The sequence below is a fragment of the Agrilus planipennis genome, unplaced genomic scaffold (genome assembly GCF_000699045.2).
Source record: "Agrilus planipennis isolate EAB-ADULT unplaced genomic scaffold, Apla_2.0 scaffold225, whole genome shotgun sequence".
In the NCBI taxonomy this organism is placed as follows: domain Eukaryota; kingdom Metazoa; phylum Arthropoda; class Insecta; order Coleoptera; family Buprestidae; genus Agrilus; species Agrilus planipennis.
In genome coordinates, this window is record NW_020442415.1 from 411,239 (window position 1) to 429,481 (window position 18,243).

The 18,243-nt window shown below is 33.7% G+C and overlaps 3 protein-coding genes and 1 long non-coding RNA gene across 5 annotated transcripts in view; 1 reads left to right on the plus strand and 3 right to left on the minus strand.

The window, feature by feature from the left end:
* Nucleotides 1-648: 648 nt before the first annotated feature.
* On the minus strand, nucleotides 649-1,598 carry LOC112906285 (brahma-associated protein of 60 kDa-like). Its single transcript, XM_025980174.1, has 5 exons — nucleotides 1,554-1,598; nucleotides 1,330-1,500; nucleotides 1,100-1,272; nucleotides 767-1,045; nucleotides 649-715 (listed from the first exon to the last, which is right to left on the minus strand). Exons 2-5 carry the CDS (start codon nucleotides 1,444-1,446, stop codon nucleotides 649-651), a joined length of 636 nt encoding a protein of 211 aa, XP_025835959.1. The 5' UTR covers nucleotides 1,447-1,500; nucleotides 1,554-1,598.
* A 1,092-nt stretch (nucleotides 1,599-2,690) lies between these two features.
* On the minus strand, nucleotides 2,691-3,698 carry LOC112906282. Its single transcript, XR_003232244.1, has 3 exons — nucleotides 3,297-3,698; nucleotides 2,909-3,141; nucleotides 2,691-2,840 (listed from the first exon to the last, which is right to left on the minus strand). It is a non-coding gene; the product is annotated as an uncharacterized LOC112906282 (long non-coding RNA).
* A 21-nt stretch (nucleotides 3,699-3,719) lies between these two features.
* Nucleotides 3,720-6,020, plus strand: LOC108738606 (brahma-associated protein of 60 kDa). Of its 2 annotated transcripts, none has more exons than XM_025980159.1 (8): nucleotides 3,720-3,937; nucleotides 3,995-4,167; nucleotides 4,222-4,500; nucleotides 4,552-4,750; nucleotides 4,811-4,977; nucleotides 5,108-5,315; nucleotides 5,476-5,682; nucleotides 5,744-6,020. In XM_025980159.1, exons 1-8 carry the CDS (start codon nucleotides 3,821-3,823, stop codon nucleotides 5,897-5,899), a joined length of 1,506 nt encoding a protein of 501 aa, XP_025835944.1. In that variant the 5' UTR covers nucleotides 3,720-3,820; the 3' UTR covers nucleotides 5,900-6,020. The 2 variants fall into 2 exon arrangements, with proteins under 2 accessions (XP_025835944.1, XP_018327597.1); XM_018472095.2 differs by having other exon boundaries at nucleotides 4,237-4,500.
* Nucleotides 6,021-6,767: 747 nt separating this feature from the next.
* Nucleotides 6,768-18,243, minus strand: part of LOC108738599 (dedicator of cytokinesis protein 1) — a 17,592-nt gene continuing 6,116 nt past the window's right edge. Inside the window, exons 11-22 of the mRNA XM_025980175.1 lie at nucleotides 14,923-15,039; nucleotides 14,154-14,309; nucleotides 13,670-14,096; nucleotides 12,577-13,022; nucleotides 12,267-12,518; nucleotides 11,991-12,190; nucleotides 11,239-11,383; nucleotides 10,334-10,730; nucleotides 9,990-10,264; nucleotides 8,417-8,683; nucleotides 8,107-8,257; nucleotides 6,768-7,651 (exon numbers count right to left, since the gene is read on the minus strand). Coding sequence (XP_025835960.1) covers nucleotides 7,377-7,651; nucleotides 8,107-8,257; nucleotides 8,417-8,683; nucleotides 9,990-10,264; nucleotides 10,334-10,730; nucleotides 11,239-11,383; nucleotides 11,991-12,190; nucleotides 12,267-12,518; nucleotides 12,577-13,022; nucleotides 13,670-14,096; nucleotides 14,154-14,309; nucleotides 14,923-15,039 — 3,108 coding nt within the window. The 3' untranslated portion in view covers nucleotides 6,768-7,376. The remainder of the gene's footprint in view (nucleotides 7,652-8,106; nucleotides 8,258-8,416; nucleotides 8,684-9,989; nucleotides 10,265-10,333; nucleotides 10,731-11,238; nucleotides 11,384-11,990; nucleotides 12,191-12,266; nucleotides 12,519-12,576; nucleotides 13,023-13,669; nucleotides 14,097-14,153; nucleotides 14,310-14,922; nucleotides 15,040-18,243) is intronic.

Below are 18,243 nucleotides of genomic sequence, written 5' to 3' on the forward strand. Positions count from 1 at the left end.
GGGCCTCCCCGAACGACTTCCCTTGGGCTTAGCTATTTAGTTGATCTTAAAAGTGTCTTATACACTTTTCGCGAGTCTACTCTAGCGTTACTTCCTTTCAGACAGGGTACAGTGGGTTATCTGGAATAGGAGCAATAGGCGACTGCCCAGCTTGCCTTGGCGAAATCTGTCCGATCTTCTCTACCAAAGCTATTAGTATTTGTCGTTAGTCCTTGTAATTGCACTATTCGCTTTCAGGTAACCGAAGAAGACTGAAGACATCGTATTGTTTGCTTTTTATTGTATTTTTTTTGAAATTTCATGTGTTTTCTTGTCTTTCTCTTACAGGTATTTTGTTTTTTACTGCATAAACTGTTATATCTTTTTAATCATAACTTAGGTTGATATTTAAAATGTTTCTAAATTGATTTTTTGGCATAATTGATAATTAAATTAATTATTTGTTTACGCTTTCAAAATTATAGTTAGTTTGGGTGGATAGGGTGGCTATAAGGGGAGATGCGGAGGCCACAGAAGGTTAGGGGGGCTTTTTTCTCCCTAATCTTGCATTTAAATATGACAGTTTATGAAGAAAATATGATGCTTTTTATTATATTTGCATTGAAATTTTATTGATTTTATTGTCTTACAGGTATTTTATTTTTAACTTTAGTCGTTAAAGTCGTTAAAATGTAGCAATCTGCCTTCTACTCTTAACTCCCATGAAGCAACAGACCTTTAATTTTAAAATTGTAAAATTTAATTTATATATGTATTCATTTCTTACCCTTCTTGTCCAGGCCCTTCTGGTCCTTCAGCAACGGGCTCTTTGCTTGGATAAAACGTATTTGAAATGAAAATTCTTAATTTGCGTTTTTGTTTCATGGGACGTTTCAATGCTTCTTGAATATCAAGGCGTTTTCTCATTATTGTGGCATCCAATTTCCTCTCAAAAGCCAAGAGATCCATGTAAGCCTGGCTTTCAGGAACAAGGTCGCGTACTTTTTGAGGAAGTATTTTATCAGCAAGCTTTTTCTTCTTTTTGGTTGTACTATGAGTATAATCACTGAAATTATTCAATTATACTTGTTAATGATTACTGAAGAACTTTAGTACTCACTTTTTCTGTTGCTGCATGACATTTCGAGCATCAGCTGGTCTTTTCGTCCCTTGTTGGGACTGCAATGGTCCACCTCTCATGGGGGAGTATGGTTGCTGTGGTGGACGTTGCATCATTGTACCACCGCTTGTATTCAAACTAGGAGGGGGCGTGTAACCGCTCCTTTGTTGAACCTTCAAAATTTTGCAAAGTAATTTACGTTATAATAATAAAAATTCATAAAAACTAACCGGGAAATTCTGTGTGGGATATTGACGCATTCCTGGTTGCTGAGGGGAAGCGTATCTTTGCGGTGGAGGACCCGTGGGCCCTTGGGCTGGCACGTTTCCTGGAAAACGTTGAGCCATTTTCAATAAAACTAGAAAATTACGTGTTTTTTTTCATCTAGACACAAATAAAACCTAAAACAATCCCGGTTTATATGCTAAAATGACAAATGAATATATAAACTAACCTATAATTTGTGACAGTCGTCCATAGAATAGATAATAGACATAGAAATAGAAGATAAAGCAGGTTATCATAGATATAATTGTTCGCATTGCATAGAGTGTAATTAAGTCGGTACAATTTTTATTTGCATTTTGAGAAAAAAGAACGCTGAAACAAAAAGTATAGTGATTTAAAACGTTTGCCCTATTTAAAACATAAAGCAATACATATTTGTATTTATAACATACTACACATTTATCTACGGCTACGTATCTATGATGCTTGATATCTGTGGGTGTTACCACTAAAATCAACCCATTGTATATCTATTATCTATGAATCAACCAAAATGTCCGATCTATGATGGTCGTGAATGGTCGACTAACTGATCTTTGTTTCTTTGCTGTATTTAGTGAGAAATTATTTGAAAGTTGTTTTGGTAAAAATTTAATTTCATTAAATAGTCTAAGCTTTATCACTAAATATTTTTAATTGGTTTTTTCCACAACTTAAGTATTCTTTGTATTTCAATAAAACTTCTGCTTGTGTTCTACTTTATGTAGTTAATTCTTTCTTCCTTGTCCGTATTTACAGATTAAGCATTAAAGTTCAGTTGGATTGTACTGAAAAAACAAGTTTCTACAATGGTATCACCTTTCCTGGGCTATGTGGCTATATTCTTCATTTCCAACAAGTGAATGGAAACAAGTGGGGATTTATTTAAATTCTANTTCGCCAAGGCAAGCTGGGCAGTCGCCTATTGCTCCTATTCCAGATAACCCACTGTACCCTGTCTGAAAGGAAGTAACGCTAGAGTAGACTCGCGAAAAGTGTATAAGACACTTTTAAGATCAACTAAATAGCTAAGCCCAAGGGAAGTCGTTCGGGGAGGCCCTCCCTAATTCCACAAGGGTGAGAAGGAAGACACACGATAACGAAACATTGAATCATGTAGAACTCGTAGGGTAAATGCAAAGCAATTTAGTAAGAATATGCAGTAAGCTAAGCGAAGAGGTAAGCAAGAGACACGTTAGACTATACTACAACTACTAAAAAAAAACAATAAAGAAATATGTTAGTACAACAATTACTTAGAAATTAAAAACATCTGAAATCAAAAATTAATTCAAATAAAACAAACTAAAACAAGCACGCAAAATAAAAATTAATTAGAATAAACCACAAAAACATGCAAAATAAAAAATTAATTTGAATAAAACGAATTTAAAGAATTTATTCTATTAGGTAGAGCACACATGACAAAGAACCATTTTAACTATGGGTCCCATTTGTCTTCTCCACTGTCGATCTGAAACAGATAGGGTGGTAACAGTTTAATAAAGAGCCACTAAAATGATTTATATCAAGTATTCTCACCTTAATTAACTGTAGATTGTAATGTTCCAAAGCTTGCAGATGTGAAAAGCAAACCAAATTCATGAAGAAAACTATAGCAGAAAATTTATTGTTTTAGTAGAATTTAAATAAATCCCCACTTGTTTCCATTCACTTGTTGGAAATGAAGAATATAGCCACATAGCCCAGGAAAGGTGATACCATTGTAGAAACTTGTTTTTTCAGTACAATCCAACTGAACTTTAATGCTTAATCTGTAAATACGGACAAGGAAGAAAGAATTAACTACATAAAGTAGAACACAAGCAGAAGTTTTATTGAAATACAAAGAATACTTAAGTTGTGGAAAAAACCAATTAAAAATATTTAGTGATAAAGCTTAGACTATTTAATGAAATTAAATTTTTACCAAAACAACTTTCAAATAATTTCTCACTAAATACAGCAAAGAAACAAAGATCAGTTAGTCGACCATTCACGACCATCATAGATCGGACATTTTGGTTGATTCATAGATAATAGATATACAATGGGTTGATTTTAGTGGTAACACCCACAGATATCAAGCATCATAGATACGTAGCCGTAGATAAATGTGTAGTATGTTATAAATACAAATATGTATTGCTTTATGTTTTAAATAGGGCAAACGTTTTAAATCACTATACTTTTTGTTTCAGCGTTCTTTTTTCTCAAAATGCAAATAAAAATTGTACCGACTTAATTACACTCTATGCAATGCGAACAATTATATCTATGATAACCTGCTTTATCTTCTATTTCTATGTCTATTATCTATTCTATGGACGACTGTCACAAATTATAGGTTAGTTTATATATTCATTTGTCATTTTAGCATATAAACCGGGATTGTTTTAGGTTTTATTTGTGTCTAGATGAAAAAAAACACGTAATTTTCTAGTTTTATTGAAAATGGCTCAACGTTTTCCAGGAAACGTGCCAGCCCAAGGGCCCACGGGTCCTCCACCGCAAAGATACGCTTCCCCTCAGCAACCAGGAATGCGTCAATATCCCACACAGAATTTCCCGGTTAGTTTTTATGAATTTTTATTATTATAACGTAAATTACTTTGCAAAATTTTGAAGGTTCAACAAAGGAGCGGTTACACGCCCCCTCCTAGTTTGAATACAAGCGGTGGTACAATGATGCAACGTCCACCACAGCAACCATACTCCCCCATGAGAGGTGGACCATTGCAGTCCCAACAAGGGACGAAAAGACCAGCTGATGCTCGAAATGTCATGCAGCAACAGAAAAAGTGAGTACTAAAGTTCTTCAGTAATCATTAACAAGTATAATTGAATAATTTCAGTGATTATACTCATAGTACAACCAAAAAGAAGAAAAAGCTTGCTGATAAAATACTTCCTCAAAAAGTACGCGACCTTGTTCCTGAAAGCCAGGCTTACATGGATCTCTTGGCTTTTGAGAGGAAATTGGATGCCACAATAATGAGAAAACGCCTTGATATTCAAGAAGCATTGAAACGTCCCATGAAACAAAAACGCAAATTAAGAATTTTCATTTCAAATACGTTTTATCCAAGCAAAGAGCCCGTTGCTGAAGGACCAGAAGGGCCTGGACAAGAAGGGTAAGAAATGAATACATATATAAATTAAATTTTACAATTTTAAAATTAAAGGTCTGTTGCTTCATGGGAGTTAAGAGTAGAAGGCAGATTGCTAGATGACCAAAAAAATGACCCAAATAAGGTCAAGAGAAAGTTTTCATCATTTTTTAAATCTTTGGTAATTGAATTGGACAAGGAGTTGTATGGCCCAGACAATCATTTAGTTGAGTGGCACAGAACATTAACTACTCAAGAAACCGATGGTTTCCAGGTGACGTTTATATATTTCAAGTTTTGTAATTTACTTACTTCATTATCTTCAAACTCCTAGGTGAAACGTCCAGGGGATAAGAACGTCCGTTGTACCATCCTTCTTCTGCTTGATTATCAACCGTTGCAGTTTAAACTTGATCCGAGACTGGCCAGACTATTGGGAGTCCATACGCAGACTCGCCCTGTTATTATTTCGGCACTTTGGCAGTACATTAAGACACATAAGTAACTTCTTTTATGTATATTTGGTTATACAACCGAATTTTCTCACTGTAAAAGGATATATATTTTCTTTAAGAAAAAAAAATATTTACATATTTTTTGAAGATTATAAATATTCATTAAATTATTTTAGATTGCAAGACCCTCACGAACGTGAATACATAATTTGCGACAAATATTTAGAGCAAATATTCTCATTACCACGAATGAAGTTTGCTGACATTCCACAACGTCTGAATCCCCTCTTACACCCTCCAGACCCGATTGTTATCAATCACGTCATTTCCGTTGAAGGGGGCGCCGAAAGTAAACAAACTGCTTGCTATGATATTGACGTAGAGGTACAAAGTATTACAATATCTTTAAACCGATTGTAATGATAAAATCAAATGAATAGCTTTCTATTTGAGGCCAATTATTACAATTACAATTATTTAGTTTTCATTTAATTCCCTTTAATATAATAATACCTTTAAAGTGTAAAATAATTTATTTCAACAGGTCGATGACACACTGAAGACACAAATGAACAATTTTCTGCTTAGTACTGCAAGTCAACAGGAAATTCAGGGGTTAGACGCGAAAATCCACGAAACTGTGGACACTATAAACCAGCTGAAAACGAATCGCGAATTCTTTTTGAGTTTTGCCAAAGATCCGCAAAGTTTCATACACAAATGGATTGTTTCCCAAGCACGAGACTTAAAGGTGCATTATAAAAATATACTTTTCGGTATTAATATATACGAAATAATTAATTTTTTTGCAGACAATGACAGATGTGGTCGGTAACCCGGAAGAAGAACGTCGCGCAGACTTCTTTTATCAACCGTGGGCCCAAGAGGCCGTCTGTCGGTATTTTTACACGAAAGTCCAACAAAAACGTGCCGAACTCGAACAGGCCCTTGGAATACGAAACAATTAATTGCTCGTTCCTTAATTATAACGTTATTTAATGTTTTTTTTTAATAGTTTTCTTATAACACTGTAACGAATTCATAAAATAAAAAAAGCTTGTAATAAAATTAATTTGGTTACTCACGTTTCTAATTGGTTTTGTGTCACTACTCCGGTCTATCTTTTATTCTTTTTTTCTAAAAGAGAATAATTAAATAGTCAGAAGAATGCTACAAGAGAAATTGTACAAGATGGCTCACTCAATTTTATACTATACCGAGAATTCACGTCACATATCGTTCAGATTGCATAATGAATAAATGTAAAAAATAATTAATTCAAAGTAAGTAAGTGCTATAATAATATAATAAAGCCACCGTGTACAAATAAAGTTATATGAATTTAAAATCGCCTTTTCTTAAATAGAGTTATTTATTTATTTAAATAATTTCATTTAGTCATTAGCGCACATTTAAATACTATTAATACTTACTTATTGAGTTTGAATTATTATTCATGATGTACAATTACCATTTTCCTTTTTGCTAGCTAATTGTAAGACTAATTAAAAAATCTAAACGTACCGCAGCAATAAGTAAGTATTAATAAATTAATTTCATATTGCCTCAAAATACAAAAAAATATATGCATGTACATACTTCCATACAATATGTACAAATGCAACAATATCTTTGGTTTACAAATACAAATACGTCTCAAAAATATATAAATCATTACCTCTAAAAATATAATATTAATAATAATTAAACGTTTTATTATTTGTACGTTTCCTTTTCTAATATATTAAATACTACTCGACAATACTAAGACACAATAATATAAAAATGAATGTGAGGGATGATGGCACTTGTGGTAAAGTCTTTTATGTATTTACAAAACATTTACTCAATATCAGCACCTGGATATGTGATAATATCAACGAGTGAGTCACGTTACAAATATTGCAACTAAACGAAGGGAAAACATACATACTCCAAAAAAATAAAACAAAAAAATGTAAGACAACCATGAAAAACACAAACAAGAAAAAGACAAAAAAATGATAAAGGAACTTATTTCATATCTCATAATGTCTCAAAGTTATTTATATAGGTAAAATTCAAAGTTAAGAATATTACAAAAGAATTTAAAAATAATTATAATTTAAGTGAATTAAAGAGTGCATTTCAACTTTCGTTAAATAAAAACATAAAAAGGCCATGACTGGATAAACATGGATAAACTATCCCTGAAGTTTAGATCTTATAATATTTGTGGTCTACGATCATAGGAACAGATTACCCACGATCTTTAACGTTGCATCTAATAGGCATTCCCTTAATTAAATTAGTTTTTATTGCTCCACCGCTTAACTTTTATTATCAATGAGACAATTTTATTATCAATGTTGTAAGAAATGAAAATCAATCCACAAAAAGAAAAAACACGACAATTTTGATGAAATATAAAAGTAACGAATGAAACTCTTACATTTTTTTATCTTGCTATGTGATGGTCTTGGTTTTGGGAGGTTTCGGGGGCGGCGTCGGGGGTGGACCGTCATCGATAGGATCAGGTGAAAGGATTGTATGGTTCATGACCGTTCTCAACGAGTTACGATAGTTATATAAAAAACTAATGTTTTCGGAAGCAGAGCTATTGTAATTATTATTGTTGATGTTGTTGTTGTTGGAAATATTATAATAATCCACCTCTTTAACTTTAGCCGGCAGCGGTGGTGGAACGGGGTCTTCTTCGCTCACGCTAGAATCTGTTGTTCCTGCAAAAAAAAACAAAATAATATACTTCTTTAATTAATAAAATATTACTATTTGTAGTTTAACAAATAACACAATTACTAACAGCGAACGTTGCACCTATCTAAAGTGAACACATCTCTCCAGCTAACATGACTGGGGAAGTAAATTATTTTAATTATTCCCCTTTTGGTTATTACAGAATATTAGTTCTTCCCCCCTATCAGTCACTGTGAGCACGAAATTGATAGCACCATTGCTTCGAGTGGTCGAATAATCGCTTTCTTTGTGTTAAAAATTGTTTGGAAAAAAGGGAATTGTTTGTAAATAGGTATGCAACACATCGTACACTTCGCATAAGAAATTGCCGATACTAACTATGTAATACTACTTTGCCCTGTGCTGACAGCACTCATAATTTCTTTTGTATATATTATTAATCTTTTACATGCTCAAAAAATATCCAACTTTTGCTTACCAATAGAATCTCTGTTGCTGCTATTACCAGAACTGCTACAAGTCGTCAACGTTATTGTCAAGCTGGATGGACGTGAAAACTGACCGCTCGTTGGTCTACTCAACCGTTTCTCTCTTTCAACTTCCGATCTCAAAGGTCTCTTTGGAGTCAGCTAATAAAAGGAAATAAATGTTAAAAAGTTTGCATTACAAGGGTTTAAAAGCAGAATTCTGTAGTGGATTCCTATAGATACCTCTTTTGTATTTATCAAAATCGAAATTATGATTTCTTATTTGCAATATGCCTATAGAACGCTAAAAACTACACCTACCTCCTGTCTCAGTTCGACTAGCGGTACCACAGTACCATTTTGGGTTGCATTCTCATCTTCGACAGTGTACCATTGTGTGTTAGAGTACGTCTTCTCCGAGTGGTCCGACTTGCTCGATCTACGTTTCTCCTTCGGCGTTTTCGATCTGCTAATTTTATGGGTTAATGACGGTGTGTTGGTTAAGCTTTTGGAGGGCGACAGCAAACTTTTAGCACTTGCTAGATGGTTCTGATACTTTCTGAAATGCATATGTACAAAAAAATGATGCTAACAAGATAATGTACACCACTTAAGTTTTGTTAATAACGAAAATCAACGAACGAAAATCAACGATCGAAAAACGAAACAGGAACAAAAAGCTTTCTAAATCGACAACACAGTATGGGAACTAGGAAGAAGCAAATGTAATAAGCAACCGCATGCAAGCATAAATATACAATTTGTAGAACAGAGTACAGATAAAAAAAATAGGGAAAAGTTCTGGGTGCCTCAATAAATGAATTTCTAAATTATTTTTTAATGAAAGCTTTTCTTTAAAATAAATACTATAGTACAGAAGATACATACGCTGATATTTTACAGAAACTGTAGTTCATAAACCTGCTGTATTTTTCTATGTATCAATTTTGGTGTCAAAGTTCTAATTAATAAAAAAATTAGATTATTTGGCAAACATCGAATTTCAAAATATCCACTGTACCTTATAATGTAGAATAAAATATCCCAAAACTATTCCCTAAAACCACTCTTACATGGGCACTAACACACTGGCGAGAGCATACCTTTTTGATAGATTAATGCTATGCAAAGCAACGTTGCTATCTCTATGTAAAGCAAATGATTTAAATAATCTTTGAATAATTGATAACATTTAATTATTAGATTATAATTTTCAAAATAAAGGATTAAAATACAAGGTGATTGTCTCTTCTTTGCATTATTATTACGATTGTGGAAATTGTGATCATAATAATTCAGAAAGTTTTTGTGCAATATTCTGAAAACAAATTTTTAATAATCGTACAGGATGGAGAAATTGATATAAATTGAGATATAAAACAAATATTAACAATTAACAAAAAGAGATCATTTTCTATGCTAGGAGCGGTTAATTTAATAATTTGAAAAAATATTGCCAAGAAACGGATAACCATAGATTAGTTATTATTATTTATTTAGTCTAAAAACAATCACCCCGTATTATAATTTGATCAAAAGTAACACTCCTATACATATACTACAGTTTAAATTAGTAAAAAAAGAAAAAGTAGTGTATATACATTTTGTAACTGTATTCTTTAGTAATAAGAAAATGAGAATAGAAAAACATTTTGGAGTTTAGAATATTCTTTTTTTGCTAGACGAACACAAACAACACTACTGAGAAAAGAAAATGAAAAACTATTTCTATTATAAAGTTAGTTAGTTAAATATTTACNTTAGCATAACACTGTATAAAAAATCTATATTTAATATAATTACTGTTGTTTGACTTAGGAAAAAAGCCCAAGTGATTGACTTTCAATTACGAACGGAACTAGTTTCAAAAGTAATTTTTGTTTTTATGTAATTTTAAGTTTCTCACCTTTTTTCCATATTTTTTGACGACACTTTCTTGCATTTTTGCGAAGCATTCTTCGAGATGTCTCTGAAAGGGTTGCAACGAACTCGGAGCCCTATCTCTGTGCACTTGGATACCGAGTTCTAAGAGAGGTATCTGATCTGCTATAAGGTCTTTTAGTCTTTGAATGAGGAAACAGTCATTGGGATGCGAGAGAGCGTATTCAGGGGTGAAAAAGGCCATTTCATAATTCATCACACCTCCCATTACAGCAGGATCAACAATTCCTAAAAACATATTTTATTTCAAGCAAAAACCATAAATTTTACAGATTTTTAAATAAAATTATTCCTTACCGTTTAACTTCATGCCCAAATTGTTAATGGGGGCCACTTTGTCTCGACTGTAGAGCGTTATTAGAGTCCTCAGCTCCTTGTTCTTTTCCTCCATCGTTTCGATAGCGTGACACAACGGGGACATTTCGTAAGTATTGGAAGACTTGACAGGGAACCACCTGAGGATACCGGGCAGAGGATATGTGGTGACCAAAACGGTCCTTTCGATCCACAAATTAGCAAATTCGTTATTGCTTTCGTTACCGGGATCTTTCCTGGTTAATGGGCGGGAATAACGGAACTTTTGCACGTTATTAACCCTGTAATACTTTATAATTTGATCTGCGACGGGTTTCCCTGAAAACCGCTGCCTCTTCTCGTCCATTACGGGATCCACTTTGTTTATTTGAATGTCTATTAATATTAGTGTTAAAAATTGTTTGGAAAAAAGGGAATTGTTTGTAAATAGGTATGCAACACATCGTACACTTCGCATAAGAAATTGCCGATACTAACTATGTAATACTACTTTGCCCTGTGCTGACAGCACTCATAATTTCTTTTGTATATATTATTAATCTTTTACATGCTCAAAAAATATCCAACTTTTGCTTACCAATAGAATCTCTGTTGCTGCTATTACCAGAACTGCTACAAGTCGTCAACGTTATTGTCAAGCTGGATGGACGTGAAAACTGACCGCTCGTTGGTCTACTCAACCGTTTCTCTCTTTCAACTTCCGATCTCAAAGGTCTCTTTGGAGTCAGCTAATAAAAGGAAATAAATGTTAAAAAGTTTGCATTACAAGGGTTTAAAAGCAGAATTCTGTAGTGGATTCCTATAGATACCTCTTTTGTATTTATCAAAATCGAAATTATGATTTCTTATTTGCAATATGCCTATAGAACGCTAAAAACTACACCTACCTCCTGTCTCAGTTCGACTAGCGGTACCACAGTACCATTTTGGGTTGCATTCTCATCTTCGACAGTGTACCATTGTGTGTTAGAGTACGTCTTCTCCGAGTGGTCCGACTTGCTCGATCTACGTTTCTCCTTCGGCGTTTTCGATCTGCTAATTTTATGGGTTAATGACGGTGTGTTGGTTAAGCTTTTGGAGGGCGACAGCAAACTTTTAGCACTTGCTAGATGGTTCTGATACTTTCTGAAATGCATATGTACAAAAAAATGATGCTAACAAGATAATGTACACCACTTAAGTTTTGTTAATAACGAAAATCAACGAACGAAAATCAACGATCGAAAAACGAAACAGGAACAAAAAGCTTTCTAAATCGACAACACAGTATGGGAACTAGGAAGAAGCAAATGTAATAAGCAACCACATGCAAGCATAAATATACAATTTGTAGAACAGAGTACAGATAAAAAAAATAGGGAAAAGTTCTGGGTGCCTCAATAAATGAATTTCTAAATTATTTTTTAATGAAAGCTTTTCTTTAAAATAAATACTATAGTACAGAAGATACATACGCTGATATTTTACAGAAACTGTAGTTCATAAACCTGCTGTATTTTTCTATGTATCAATTTTGGTGTCAAAGTTCTAATTAATAAAAAAATTAGATTATTTGGCAAACATCGAATTTCAAAATATCCACTGTACCTTATAATGTAGAATAAAATATCCCAAAACTATTCCCTAAAACCACTCTTACATGGGCACTAACACACTGGCGAGNCCCCGGCCGTAATAAGCCACTCTAAAATATTCCGATTCCGCCCTCACATTCCTCATAATGTCTTCGTAAAACGAAGCCATGCGTTTGTGCAATTCTGCCAGTTGTTCGTAATCGAACGTTTCGTCTTCGTATTGTTTTGCAAGCTCCTGACACTTCTGAATAGCGCACTCCCACATCTGCACAAAACAAAGATTTATTTTAAAGTAACAATTTTCTTTGTTTCTTTGAATTTTAATATACAAGCTGATTTACCTTTCCCTTGTCGAAATAATTGATAATTTCGTAGTAGATAGCTTCCTTCAGTTGCCTGTGTGTTTGCGACTCCAAATATCTGTTACTCTTTAGAAGTGGTGGCAAAATTTCATCAGACCAATTCAATAAATTACTATGCAATTCTAAAGTATAAGCAGCTTCTGTAAAATTGTCACATTCCAGGTGCAGATCGCACAATTTATTCACATACCGGATGTACATCTCTTTTCGGTTTATTTCCGAATAGAAATCCTTAAAAAAATCAACCCTTATTACATATATGACCTAACTTCTAAATAATCGCCCTTACCAGTAGATTAACCGTACAGCTCATCCTGTTTTCTTTATTTTCGTCGTTAATAATGCACCTGTACTCTAGAAGTCTCTCCATCAACATGGTGACCATCTTCACGAACTTAATCCCATCGTCTTTCAGGGTCTTGTGCTGGCTACACAAACTCATCATAATATCGTGGAAAAGATCTTTGAACTGTTCATCACCGCGACCCCCTTCGACCAAGGTGTCAAGTTTCGCGACCATTTCATTTTCGAAATCCAAAAAGTTCCCTTTAACGTGCGAAGAATCCCGTTTTGTATCCCCAAAACTTTCGAATTCAAAGCGAGACGAATAGAACTCCGTTTGCATCATGTCGAAAAAAATTGGGATCGTGACTTTGCGCAATTCTGGTTCCGGAATCAGCGCCATTTCCAAAACTGAACCGACCAAACTAGGTACGAACTGAATTTTATACTGACCTAAAGGTGAACAGGAATGTAGAAAAAAGAAACTGAAATTACATTATACTCGAAATGTGATACATACCTATTAATAAATGATTAATGAAACCAAGGAAAAATAATTTCTATTTCAAATGTTTTCAAAACAATAACATATGATAGGTACATTTCAAGGCATCTAACACTATTGTTACTGTTAATTTATTAAAAAAATTATATATACATGATAACTTCATACATAATTAAACGTGATACAAATGAATTTATTTTACAAAAAAACAAGTTCTTCCCCCCTATTTGTGAGCTTGAAACTGTTAGCACAATTGCTTGAAGTGGTCGAAATTCACTTTTGTGAACAATTTGTTTAATCAGTTTCTTTGTGTTAAAAATTGTTTGAATAATTAAATATCAAGGAATTGTTTGTAAATAGGTATGCAACACACCGTACACTTCAGCATAAGAAATTGCTGACACTAAAACTTTCATTCACGTGATACTACTTTGCCTTGTGCTGACAGCATTTTCTTTATTTATAATTTTAGAACCAAACATTAGGCCCTTGCGATGGGCTAAAATTTTTATTTTAAAAATCAAAGTATTTCCTACTCAATTATTATAATCGAAAAACGCAAGTGCAAAAATAAGCACATAGAAAATGTACTCACCAAGATTAAACCACATGGACCTGATTTCAGCGCCCATCTCCCTCCGCATATCTTTGTACCGTTTTATCATGCGTACCCTTTTGTTGGTCGAAAATGTTTCCAATTGCAATGCTGGCTGAGTCATGAATGCGATAGCACAATGAAAAAAGTTACTCCAGGCTTGGTTATCAAATTTATGGAAGAAACAAGCGTGGATGGTATGAGAGAAGAATCGCAGTGATTTAAGTATGACAAAGTTCTGGAGCATGATCATGTCGCACCAGTCCTGAGGGAAGACAGACTTATTCACCAGTTCTTTAAACACTAACAGGATTTCCATCAAAAAGTCTAGGATATCGGTACGAGTTCCAAACAGACTGATATAGTTTTCGTAATGTTTTTCGGTCATTTTGCGAAATATATCGATCATTATTGCAACCAAATTACCCTGCATGTAAAATAGATAAAACAACTAAAAAAAAGTCTTAAGATATAAGGTACTTACCGCATATGGGCTTTCTTTGTTCATGTTGATATGACTCTGTATAATTGTACGTAACATTGTAGTTATTATTTCGTTCACATCGTAAGCTGTGTCACCCACGTCCCCCCGATAAAGTAGATCCAGAACATCGCTTAAAATTTTGATGCATAACTCCACCTGAACATTGGTATAAGTGAAATTTATTTTTCAGAGTTACAGACAGCAAACATTTTATTGTTTTCCAAAATCGTTGTAAGTTCTTTTAAATTTCGTCAGCAATAGCATATTTTTTTAGTAAGAAAATATAAATTTAAAATACAGGAAATAAAAAAAAATACAAAAACAAAACGAAATATTGTTTTAATTGGTATTTTTTATATTTAATTTTAATGTCTTTAAATGTGCTTATACTAATTGTGAATTGTTATACTTCGGATGGATATGGTCCAGGATTGGTTCTCCTAAGACTACACACACACACAACCGCTACGTTCCCTGAGGATGCCACAACAGCTGGCGAAAAGGCGGATAAATGACTCAATGGGTGAACTCACTGAGGAGAACCAATTATAGACTATATTTTAAATCCCGAAAGAGTGGTAACAATTTTGGAAAACATACGTTATTATCCAGCAAAAACTCGATAAAAACCAAACCAAAAAACAAAAGTAAATAATACAAACTGCAAACTGCTACGGTTGTTTGATTGCACATTATATTAATGACAATGTGAGATGTACTGTTATGTATGATTGTGTTCGTATTTGTGTATGATAAGATGGAAAATCACCTCTTCAGAGTATCCCCGGTGCTGGTTGAGACAATGTTGGGTAGCTCCCAAGACACGAGCCACCTTGGCCACCGAACGGTACTGTCTCCGACCTTCCTGACGCATCGTCGCAATACCCTACAACGCCCGCCACACAACAACTACTACTTTGTTAGAACAACAACAACTAATGTACAAAATAAGAAATACTATCTACCAATAGCGTTAGAAAACGACTATTTTTAGTAATAAGCAGTTTCTGACACCAAATCATTAATAAATTAAAAAAAAGTATTGGAAGATTATGTTTCTTTAAAATAATTCTTGTTTTGTATAATAAAATAAATTAATAAGTTCAAAACTGCTTGATAATAACTTTACCACCTATAAGCATTTAAGAGAGAGCTACCAACAGTAGCAACCAAAAAACTGCACCTATGTATTCTACAAATACAATTAAAAAGACTAAATTTGCTTACAGTAGCAATTAATCTAGTAATTCAAAAATTATTATTTGTTGCAATAACGGTTGGTAAAATAGGTAAATATTTAAAAAAATGTTTATAATAAATAAGTAAACCTACAAGTTTCAACTGAAAAAATATTTACTGAAACACCTGCCAACAGACCGTTATCAAAGAGTGTATAATTATAATTGTAGTTAAATGTACATTTAATTATTTACGGCCTTTTTGATAATTGTCCCTTGGTTGAAGTAACAACTGTTAAGCATTCTTAACAAATTTTTGAGTTGAATCTTCTACGTTTATTTATTATAAATATCATCATAATTGCACCATCGATAGTTACAAAACTCGCATGTTTGCCACCCCCGTCTTCAGCTCGGGTAGCAAACGACACGCGGCGTGATAAAGCCAATTTCGCCAACTATTTATAAAACCTTGAAAAAATAAAGTTATAGTTACATCAGTTACAATACATTTGACTATATGAAGTAACTTCTTAGTGTTACCAAACAACCACCTCAAACTAAGAAACACAAAATATAAAATTTAACAAAAGCTGTAAGTTTTTAATATAAATAGCAAAGAATTAGANCTATTCTTGATGTATAAGTCAAGAACTGGTTCAAAGTGTTGATATTTCCAATCATTGCTTACTAAACCAATTATGAACAATAGACATTCAAAGACCATGGCATCATACTCTTTACTGTCTGGATTATCCATCAATATGTTAAACAGAGCGTCCAGGACGTCTTGTAAAAATTTGACCACTTCTTCACCGTCCACATACATTAAAGCTGATAAGGATTCTGCCAAGGTATCCTTGTGATTAGCCCAGTTTAACAAACCGAGCAAATTGACTACAAAACAAAAAACAAATAAGGAACTTGACCACAAAAAAAATTAGCAAATCATCGATTATTTTCTTAGTTTTAGCACACATATGAAATTTTTTATTTATTTTTATGGAGTTATTCACATACCATTTTGGGTCAACTTTGTAGAACAAATATTACTACCAATAACAAAACTGTCTTTGGCACTGACACTAAGCCCTGGTACTTGAGGTTTCGCCCCGTTTTCCAACTCATCCACGGTTGATGGTAATTTAAAATACTCGGTACCATTCTCAACAAACTTTTTGTGATCAATCTTGTAAACAATCAAATTATGTTTCTGGTCTTTTAGCGTCGTCCCGTTTTCTTGCATGAGTCTAACGTACGATAATCCAAACGGCTTTTCGCACTTGTCTTTCGCCTCGTTAGATGACCGATGTTTGAACATGAACTTGAGATGACTGCTTCGGAATTCTTCGATCGGAATCGAAACCTTGAATGTCTCATACCATTGCGGTTTGTCTTCGTGATAGTAAACGACAGATTTGTAGTCGTTCAGAAGCGGAATTCCGCTACCGGCAGATATAACACCCGGTATGCATTCGCCATTCTCATTACAAACTGTTACAGTGACTTCTACATTTTTATCGCTCGCTTTGTTATATTTACTGAATTCTCCGTTTATCAGAGTGAGATAAAGATCATCTACAAATATCTGATAATTCGTGTAATTAAGGAAAAATTATTTGTATGTACATTGTATTAATGTATGTATACAAAACCTGATGATATCAGACATGTTCGGTGGCCAAGATAACAATTGTGTACGAAAAAGATAAGCAATGAAATGATAAACTTGTGCACAGAATAAAAAAAACTCAAAGCCAAACAAAGCCTGATATAATACTTTTAATTGCAAACAATCGCGATAAAAATTATTCTAATAAGTCAAAATATCATTCGCAAAGAAGAAAATACTAATAAATATAAACAAAAACACACCGTGCAAGATTTTAGAAACAATATTACTTGTTTTGTACAATTCTTAATAAATTTGGTGTCACGAAGTTGACGTCGCATTGTCACCTGATGGTGCAATTTCAAGTCACACGTCTGTCAGAAAAATTAAAAAAAAAATGCAAAACACTGTATAAAAAATCTATATTTAATATAATTACTGTTGTTTGACTTAGGAAAAAAGCCCAAGTGATTGACTTTCAATTACGAACGGAACTAGTTTCAAAAGTAATTTTTGTTTTTATGTAATTTTAAGTTTCTCACCTTTTTTCCATATTTTTTGACGACACTTTCTTGCATTTTTGCGAAGCATTCTTCGAGATGTCTCTGAAAGGGTTGCAACGAACTCGGAGCCCTATCTCTGTGCACTTGGATACCGAGTTCTAAGAGAGGTATCTGATCTGCTATAAGGTCTTTTAGTCTTTGAATGAGGAAACAGTCATTGGGATGCGAGAGAGCGTATTCAGGGGTGAAAAAGGCCATTTCATAATTCATCACACCTCCCATTACAGCAGGATCAACAATTCCTAAAAACATATTTTATTTCAAGCAAAAACCATAAATTTTACAGATTTTTAAATAAAATTATTCCTTACCGTTTAACTTCATGCCCAAATTGTTAATGGGGGCCACTTTGTCTCGACTGTAAAGCGTTATTAGAGTCCTCAGCTCCTTGTTCTTTTCCTCCATCGTTTCGATAGCGTGACACAACGGGGACATTTCGTAAGTATTGGAAGACTTGACAGGGAACCACCTGAGGATACCGGGCAGAGGATATGTGGTGACCAAAACGGTCCTTTCGATCCACAAATTAGCAAATTCGTTATTGCTTTCGTTACCGGGATCTTTCCTGGTTAATGGGCGGGAATAACGGAACTTTTGCACGTTATTAACCCTGTAATACTTTATAATTTGATCTGCGACGGGTTTCCCTGAAAACCGCTGCCTCTTCTCGTCCATTACGGGATCCACTTTGTTTATTTGAATGTCTATTAATATTATTAATCTCTCCAGCTAACATG